Consider the following 9,444-nt stretch of genomic DNA (forward strand, 5'->3'; position numbering starts at 1 on the left):
AAAAAAAAAAAAAAAAAAAAAGAAAAGAAAAACGTAGATTGTCAGAGGGAAGGGTCATGGAAATGTAGGATGAGAGGGGAGGCATCTCTTGATTGGCACAGCTTCCTCCTTGTTAAGCTGAATTATTGAGAAAATTAACAAGCCAACTCCCCTATTCCTTGGAGATTTTGAACGTGCCATTAACGGGGAGCCAGAGTCTTGTCAAAGGATTGGACCTCAAGTTTCAAGGCTGAATGTCCTGTCCCTTGGAACTACTCGGAAACAAGGGCCAGGCTCTGCAGCCTGCAAAGCACACATCCCTGTGTCAGAAACCTGAGCAGAGCTGCTTGTTTGCAATGGAGGTTCCACTGGGGGTTGGACCAGATCGTACTTAGGTAAACACTGGAAAGAGGCGGTAGGTGGCTCAGCTTGATTTTGCAATGCGCTAAGTTAACCAAAAAAAAAAAAAAAAAAAAAAAAAAAAAAAAAAAGCCCTACTAAAACCACCCACCCCAAAATCCTCCCTGCAATCCTGGTTTTGTTTTTCAGATTTCACAGATACCCATAACAACTTGTTAAGATCTTGGCCCCCTGACAAGTTCTTCTGTTGTTCTTTGAGGCCTGACAGCCTGTCTCCAGGGAGCCCTGGCCTGGGAGAGGTGAGGCAGGATTTTATAGGCCTGGACCCTCCAGCCCCAACCTGGTCTGGATTTCTCAATGGGAAACAATTTTCTCTGCCTCTCCCAGGTTACAGTCAGAGGCCCTGGCCCCAAAAACGGTATTTCTGGTTAATAACGTTTTCCAGCTGTGTGGCGAGTTGCATTCCAGCATCCTGCAGCAGAAAGTGCGTTTCCCCATTGCCTCGTGTTCTCCTTGAGTTAACCTGGCCTGCTCTTCCCCTTTTCCGCAGATGGCCTCGCCTCCTCGCGGGTCCGCTTATACTTCTTCATCTCCAACGAAGGCAACCAGAACCTGTTTGTGGTCCAGGCCAGCCTGTGGCTTTACCTGAAACTCCTGCCCTACGTCCTGGAGAAGGGCAGCCGGCGGAAGGTGCGGGTCAAAGTGTACTTTCAGGAGCAGGGCCACGGCGACAGGTGGAACGTGGTGGAGAAGAGGGTGGACCTCAAGCGCAGCGGCTGGCACACCTTCCCACTCACGGAGGCCATCCAGGCCTTGTTTGAACGGGGCGAGCGGCGGCTCAACCTGGACGTGCAGTGTGACAGCTGCCAGGAGCTGGCCGTGGTGCCGGTGTTCGTGGACCCAGGGGAAGAGTCGCACAGGCCCTTCGTGGTGGTGCAGGCTCGGCTGGGCGACAGCAGGCACCGCATTCGCAAGCGAGGCCTTGAGTGCGATGGCCGGACCAACCTCTGTTGCAGGCAACAGTTCTTCATTGACTTCCGCCTCATCGGCTGGAACGACTGGATCATCGCACCCACCGGCTACTATGGAAACTACTGTGAGGGCAGCTGCCCAGCCTATCTGGCAGGGGTCCCCGGCTCTGCCTCCTCTTTCCACACGGCCGTGGTGAACCAGTACCGCATGCGGGGCCTGAACCCCGGCACGGTGAACTCCTGCTGCATCCCCACCAAGTTGAGCACCATGTCCATGCTGTACTTTGATGATGAGTACAACATTGTCAAGCGGGACGTGCCCAACATGATCGTGGAGGAGTGCGGCTGCGCCTGACAGTGCAAGGCGGGGGCATGGTGATGGGGCGAGGAGGACAGTCCTGGGTGGGCTTCTTCCAGCCCCCACGGGAACAGGGGTGCATGGTGGGCTGAGCACAGTCGTTTTGTTGGGCTGTGGAGAAGGTGCCAGGGTGTGGCCTGAGATATTTTTCTACGACTTCATGGAGCAAACAGTCAAAACCAGAGCGGGAACCCTCAACTGACATGAAATACTTTAAAATGCACACGTAGCCACGCACAGCCAGACGCATCCTGCCACCCACACAGCAGCCTCTAGGATACCAGCAAATGGATGCGGTGACAAATGGCAGCTTAGCTACAAATGCCTGTCAGTTGGAGAGAATGGGGTGAGCAGCCACCATTCCCACCAGCTGGCCCGGCCACTCTGAATTGCGCCTTCCGAGCACACATAAAAGCACAAAGACAGAGACACACACAGAGAGAGAGAGAGCCACGGAGAGGAAAAGCAGATGCAGGGGTGGGGAGCGCGGCCAGGCAGAGGCTGTGTGTTCCCCGTGGCTTTCACCAGGCCTGCTCTGCTGCTGCATCTCTGGCTCCATATCTGCTTCTTACCCAGCCTGGGATCCTTCGTGCTTCAAGACCAGGGGAGCCTGTCCTTCCACGCCCTTGCCGAGGGAAAGAGACCAGAAAGGACATAACCTGTCAGAGACTGGGGAGCAGGGGCAGTGACCGTTTGTTTGTCGATTAGGCCTCTGACTTGACATGTGTGTGTGTGTTTTTGGAGTGGGGAGGGAGGGAGAGAAGAGGGGGCTAAATTTGATGCTTTAACCTTATCTCCAACAATTGACAGGTCATCCTTGCCAGTTGTATAACTGAAAAAGGACTTTTCTACCAGGTATGACCTTTGAAGTGAAAATCTGAATTGTTCAAAATGGAAAGAAAAAAAGTTGTAATCTGTGCCCTTCACTGGGGACATTCCTCTAGGACTGTTTTGGGGAGGGATGGGAATGACCCCTAGGCAAGGGGACAAGACCACAGGAGGAAACGGTGGGGAGGAGGCATTCTTGAACTGCTGAGGGTGGAGGGTGCCCCCTCAGCAGAGGCCGAGGGAAGGCAGCAGCTTAGTTGGTCTTGGAGAGATGGGGAAGGCTTTCTGCTGATTTGTAGAAGTTGCCCATGTGGGCCCAGCCATCAGGGCCGGCCGTGGACGTGGCCCCTGCCCACCCACCTGCCCACCCGCCCGCCTGCATAGCACTTGCAGACCTGCCTGAAGGCACATGACACAGCACTTGCCGATCCACGCGTGTCCAGAAGTGGCCCTTGGCCGAGCACCGAACTCGCTCGCCCTCTAGATGTCCAAGTGCCACGTGAACTATGCAATTTAAAGGGTTGACCCACACTAGATGAAACTGGACTCGTACGACTCTTTTTATATTTTTTATACTTGAAATGAAATCCTTTGCTTCTTTTTTAAGCGAATGATTGCTTTTAATGTTTGCACTGATTTAGTTGCATGATTAGTCAGAAACTGCCATTTGAAAAAAGAAGTTATTTTTATAGCAGCAAAAAAATGAATACAGTTAAATGTATTATACATAATTTTGGAACCAAAGAGGCCAACAGATCAGTTTTAATTTTATTAGATGGTGAGGCCATCTTATGTGAGGTGGACGTTCTGAACGGTCCCTTGAGTGGCCTGCCAATGTTTCAGGGTATGAATGGATTTTGTTTATTCGGTTCGATGTGTCTTTTCTATCCTTACACACCCAGAAGGTAGAGTAAAAATGACCATGATAGAATGCAGGTGTGTATCCTTAAATCCCCATCTTTATGTTTATTTAATAAAGCTCCCCTTAGGTTCTGTTTCATAATAATTTAAAACCAAACAATTTTCCCATAGACTTGCTGTTAAAGTATTTTACGTTTGTGTACAGTTTAAGAAAATAAAAGATTGAGTGCCACAGGCCTCCTGCCTTGCGTGATGTCTGGGTCAGGGAGGCCTGGGCTGAAGGTGGGCAGCTGGGAGGAAGGCCAGTCCAGGTGTCTTTGGATGCCAGCAGCCTCCTTGGCCTGCTTCTGGCATCTCTGCTTCCTTGCCGTGAGATGGATGTCAGGCAGAGATTCCAGGAAAAATGGCAGAAGATCAAAATGAAGGACGATTAGCAAATTCATGAATTACACATTTGTTTACCCTTCTAGTCCCAAGACTGATTATGTTTCACCAAGGCCACATTCATTACCATTTGAAAGTGCTGGGTAAGCCCCCAGCCCCAGATGGAAATGTAAAACCCTGAAGGCTGAAGTCCAGCTGACCTCTGCTCACCTCTATTTAGAGGTGACTGAGACCCAGAAGAGTATCTTGGGATAGAAGGGTAAACAGAGGCAGGCTGTGAGTGTGGGAATGAGGCCTTCCTGAGGGGGTTTAGTGGTGGAGAGCGGCGGTAGGGGCAGTGTAGGTGCAGGTGTGACCGAGACACCTGCCGAGTCCTCCTGTTACCATGCAGCATCGTGCCTTTGTGGAAAGTGGCTTTGTCTGCATTTCCCAGAATTGGAAAGTCTGAGGCTTAGAGAGTTCAGAGCGTGCCTGAGGTCACAGCCAGGACAGGGACCCTGCACATTTGAGTCCACCCGTTTCCCTGGAGGACTGCAGCCGTGTGCCCTTGACTTCCTCTGAGGCCCTGCAGGGCTGCTGGGGCTCTACCTTGGGGTTTGGGTAGCATGAGGTCTTCCCAGAGAAACTCAGGACATTCGAGCACATGGGACTTTAAGGGATCATCTAACCTCATCAAGATAGTGAGAAACTGAGGGAGGCCCAGATGGCTAGAGGGGCATAACTCAATCGGCATAGCCAGCTGGTGGCAGGAGGCAGCCTCTAGCCTCTGTCTTTTTCCATTCTTTGCCCAACCAAGGGAGCTATTGCCCTGCTAGGCTTTTGGCCCGAGGGCAGGATTGGTCATCTGGGAAGTGGTGAAACAGTATTACTGTAATTCACAGGGGGAAGAAGAAAGTGTCATAAAGACAGGTCTGGCCTCTGTGCTTCAGGCAGTGAGTCACGGCCTCTCTGCCCTCTGCTCTGCTGAGGCTGGATATAGCTGCTGGCAGCACCAGGCCCTCCGCCCAGCCCTGTCTCCCTGCTGCCCTGGGACTTTTCTCAGGTAGCGGCCAGGAGGTGCAATGTGACTCGCTGAGGTGCTTCTGCTCTTTGGACATTGAGCACCTACCCAGGCCCTTCTGGGCTGAGCATCGCAGGATGGCCTCCTGAGCCTTGTAGTAGCCACAGGAAGAGCCTGGGAACCCCAGGGGCACAAGGCCTTGGCACTTGCTGACCTGGTCCCTGAGTGACTCTGCTGCCCTATGCTGGCACCTGCTCCTGTGGGGTCTGGCCTGGGGCCACTGGTGGGCAGCAGTTCCTATTTCTGAGAGAGGCAGTGAGGACAGGCACTGGCGCCCTGTCTCTGCTGGGCATCCCCACACCAGCAGGGCCTCCTGTGCTGCTGTGGTCACTGCTCTCCTTGCTCTGTCCCCTACTGGATGCTCCAGCCTCTTCTATCTGCTCTTATTTCCCCAGCAATCTGGCCGGAGGGCCCTGACTCTCTCTGAAAATGTCCCTGGAGCCCAGCTCTGCCCCCGGGTCCACTGCCTCTGGCTGGACTCTCTGCTGCTGGACTTCAAGGTCCCCAGCCCTCCTTCTCTGCAGCCCTCCCTGCCTCTCCTGGCTTCCAGGCTGCTGGCTTCTCATACTCATCCCCAGCCCAACCTGAGACCAGTGTGACAGGAGGGGCCTGCCTGAGCTGGAAGGCTGCTGTCCCCACCCACCTCAAATGTCTCCCCCACCCATCCACCGCCATACCTGGGGTCCTGCCATGCGGGGGTCACCCTGACCTTCAAATATGCCCCAAGCCCTCAGTGACTCAGTGGAGCCTATGGCCTGGGCTGGGGCACTGGGGTAAGGACAGCAACCCGCACTTGCCTGCCCTCTGCTCCCCCCGTTTCCCAGACAGGCAGCCGAAGGGCTCAGTACTCAGAGGCTCCAAGCATATGCTTGGTCTGTGTCTTGTCTCCCATCTCTCTCAGGGCCTGGCTTAGAGTGGGGCATGCAGAGTGCCCAGGGGTGGGGCCAGCATTTAGGAGGGGCTACTAGGTGTTCAAGCTTTATACCTGTGACCTGGTGGGATACCATTGTCTCGGGCCCTACCACAGCTCCAGGCCATGGTGTCCCAGCAGCCTCTTACACTGTGGCTGGGCTCCTGACTCACCTGGGTCTCAGGCCGGCCCAGCACCATGCCAGCCCAGCATCATGCCATCCCAGCACCATGCCTGCCCAGCACCATGCCAGCCCAGCACCATGCCTGCCAGCACCATGCCTGGCAACACCATGCCAGCCCAGCACCATGCCTGCCCAGCACCATGCCTGCCAGCACCACGCCTGCCCAGCACCACGCCTACCCAGCGCCATGCCTGCCCAGCACCACGCCTGCCAGCACCACGCCTACCCAGCGCCATGCCTGCCCAGCACCATGCCTGCCAGCACCACGCCTGCCCAGCACTATGCCTACCCAGCACCATGCCTGCTCAGGGCCTCTGTGAGGCTGGTGGGAACTAGTGCTGCAGCTGCCTCAGGGGACTTGTAGGCCATCCCACCTTGGAGAATCCTGCAGCTACCTAGAGCTCCCTTGAGGACCAAGAGCCAGGATAGGAATGGGGGTGGGAGGTCACAGGTGGCCACCAAGCCATGGAAACTGATGGGAGTTACGAAAGTGTGGTTTTTCAGGCAAAAAACAGAAACCAAACACCCTTCTGTGGGCAGAGGCCCTGGGAGTGCCTCCAGCCCTGTCTCTAGGCTTTCGATGGGATGTTTTGAACAATTGACAAATTACAGGGTGGGCTTTGAAAGACCTGCTGATGGTGATTGGCTGTAGATGAGGCGTGGGGTGTGAGCATGGTGGCTGTGGGGGCTCTGTGTCATGCGGGGACTGTAGGCAGGCAGTCACTGGTGTGCGAGGCTGTGCACATGCTGCTCATGGGTGTGGCCAGGGTGTCGTGGGTGGGTAAGGGTGGGTCATGAACTGTTTTATGATTGTAGGTGTTACTGTGTGTGCTGAGCCGCGTGGGGTCTGAGACTGTGATTGTGGGCGTGTGCGGTTGGCTGTGAGTTTGTAGTGTATGGTTGGCCGGCCTTGAGGTTGTGAGGCTGTGTGGGTGAGTGTGTGAGACTGTGTGTGGGGTTGCAGACTGTGATTGCAGGGGTGTGGTTGGCTGCGTGCATGCCTCGTCATTTCCATATTCCTCCTTACGGAGAGGTGATGCACCTAGCCAGTTACGCACATTGTGGTTGGGGTAGTTAGAATCTGTGACCGCCCTCATGCCCGGCACTGTTTCTGTGGTCTGTGGAGTTGTCCTCGGCATGGTTTCATAGCCCCTGCTGCTCTGTTCTGCCTTCACAGTGTGCTGGGGTAACCTCAAAGCCAGAGCACTTTAAAGGGAGAAAGGTCAGTCATTCAGTCACTCAACAAACATCCCCAGGGTGCCTGCTGTTATGTGCAGGCATTCATCCCTCATCCCAGTGTCGTCCTCCCCACCTGGAGGTGGGGAGCAGTTATCATTACCCCCATTGCGTAGATGAGAAAACAAAGGCTGAGAGCAAGGCCGCCATTCACTGCGTAGCTCTAGGACTTGCCCCAGGCAGCTGCTTCCAGAGCCACTCATAGCCACTGGGCTGCCCAGGAAGAGCGGTGAGGGGAGGGGCAGCTGTTCTGGGGCCTGCCTGGAGGAGAGGGGAGGCTGGGGTCCAGGGTGTTCTCAGCGTTCTTCTGGGAGGGGCCTGTTCCCCAATTCCTGCCTTGGCTCTGGCCTGAGGCATCAGCGGCAACTGTGCACTGAGCTGTTCTTCTCTGTGGCTGTGGGGAAAGCAAACACCCAGCCATCCACATACCATCTCTGGTGAGTGAGGTGGCTGCTGCACTTGGGGCTTGGGGCGGGGGCTGAACAATTGTCACTGGGACTAGTCACTGGGAGGATGGGCATGGGTTGGCCTACCTGGCTTTGCAATCACAGCCTGGCCCAGCATCTCAGAGTCCCCGTCTGTAAAATGGAGCAATGACAGTGTCTACCTTACGGGGTTGTGAGCATTTACCTGCTTAGAAGGGCCACGCACTTGAGTTGTTTTGCTGTTTTCCAGCACATTCTCCGTGTCAGGCATAGTTCTGAGTGCCCAGCCAGAGCCCCGCCCTTCCTCCGAGAGGCACTCTTTCATTCTCAGCTATGCATTCAATGAATATTCACAGAAGTGTGACAGTGAAGATGTTGACTAACATTTATCATTTACTGCGGTCACATACAGTGCTGTGCAACAGCTTTGTAGTTAATCTTTATAACCTTCCTTTTGGGCAGGTGAGATGTGCCCATTTTACTGATGAGGAAGTTGAGGTTCAGGGACGTTGAGTATCTTGCTTGAGGCCTCATAGCTATTTCAAGGGGAAGACCCAGGCCTGTGGCTGTCCAGACACTGCCTTCTCTCCCTTCAGTGTTTCCAAGAGACCTGTGGGTCCCTGAGTCCTGAGGGACTGGGGGCAGGACAGACAGCTGCTGTCAGGGCAGAGGGGGCCTGGGGAGGACTTTCAGAGCCCTGAAGCTGCCGCTGTCCTCCTACCCCATCCTCATAGGGGGCCCTGAGGGTCTCGCTACCTTCAGAATCAGGTGTGCACACCTGCAGATCCCACCCGGTGAGAATGGCCACTGTGAGCGGGAATAGGGACTGTCTGGGGTCATGGCAGACCTGCAGAGAATCGGATGAGGGTGAGGACCCTCTGAGTGTCTGAGAAGATGCACACTGACCACATTTTCAAGTGGGATTTCAGGCAAGGGATTTTGGACTACTTGGGCTACATATCCGTGTGTGGGGAGGGGCGGGGGAGTGGGGCAGAGAGAGACATTGTAGAATTAGCCAACTACCCCCTCCCAGGCAGGAGCTTCTTCTCCCCTCTGGGGGAGGAGCTGGCAGGATGGGGATGCAAAGGCAGACGGGCAGCTTTGGGCAGCTGGACGTGCCGGGCTGCCCGCACCTCCCCTCCTGTGCAGAGCAGGCTCCTGTTCTGCTCTCTTTTCTCTGGGCGCCTCACCTCCCTCTTTCCTTCTGCCTTCCACCCCACCTCTGCTCCTGGGGTCTGCTCTGCCCAGGCCCAGGGACCGGGGCGAGGGATGGGGTGGGGTGGGTTTCTGGGTGCCAGTTCCAGCCCTTGCCTGGAATGAGGGGGGCTGGGTTTGCCATACTCATCCCCCTCCCTACCTCTTCCAGTGCGGTCTGTGGGTGGAGCACAAGTCAGGCCCCAGGGTCCAGAGGTTGGGGTCAGGCAGGGGAGGGAGACTCTTCCTGACTGCCCTGGGCATCTGCGTGTGTGTGTGTGTGTGTGTGTGTTGGGGTGTGTGTGGATCTGGAGTATTCCCATCTGCCTCTGCATCCCCATCAAAGACCGCTGTCCCCGTCCTGTATGTTGGGGTGTGTGTGTGTGTGTGTGTTGGTGTGTGTGTGCTGGTGTGTGTGTGCTGGTGTGTGTGTGTTGGTGTGTGTGTGTTGGGGTGTGTGTGTGTTGGGGAGTGTATCGTGGGGTGTCTGTGTGTGTTGGTGAGTGTGTGTGTTGGTGTGTGGGGTGTGTATGGTGGGGTGTCTGTGTGTGTTGGTGTGTGTGTGTTGGTGTGTGGGGTGTGTATGGTGGGGTGTCTGTGTGTTGTGTGTGTGTTAGGGTGTGTGTGTTGGGTGTGTGTGTTGGGTGTGTGTGTTGGGGTGTGTGTGTGTTGGTGAGTGTGTGTTGGTGTGTGG

At 55.2% G+C, this 9,444-nt stretch overlaps 1 protein-coding gene across 1 annotated transcript in view; it reads left to right on the plus strand.

The window, feature by feature from the left end:
• The window catches only part of INHBB (inhibin subunit beta B), a 5,698-nt gene extending 2,104 nt beyond the window's left edge, over window positions 1-3,594 (plus strand). Inside the window, exon 2 of the mRNA XM_017500268.2 lies at window positions 890-3,594. Coding sequence (XP_017355757.1) covers window positions 890-1,665 — 776 coding nt within the window. The 3' untranslated portion in view covers window positions 1,666-3,594. The remainder of the gene's footprint in view (window positions 1-889) is intronic.
• Window positions 3,595-9,444: the final 5,850 nt, after the last annotated feature.

This window comes from Cebus imitator, unplaced genomic scaffold (assembly GCF_001604975.1).
Source record: "Cebus imitator isolate Cc_AM_T3 unplaced genomic scaffold, Cebus_imitator-1.0 Scaffold264, whole genome shotgun sequence".
Classification (NCBI taxonomy): domain Eukaryota; kingdom Metazoa; phylum Chordata; class Mammalia; order Primates; family Cebidae; genus Cebus; species Cebus imitator.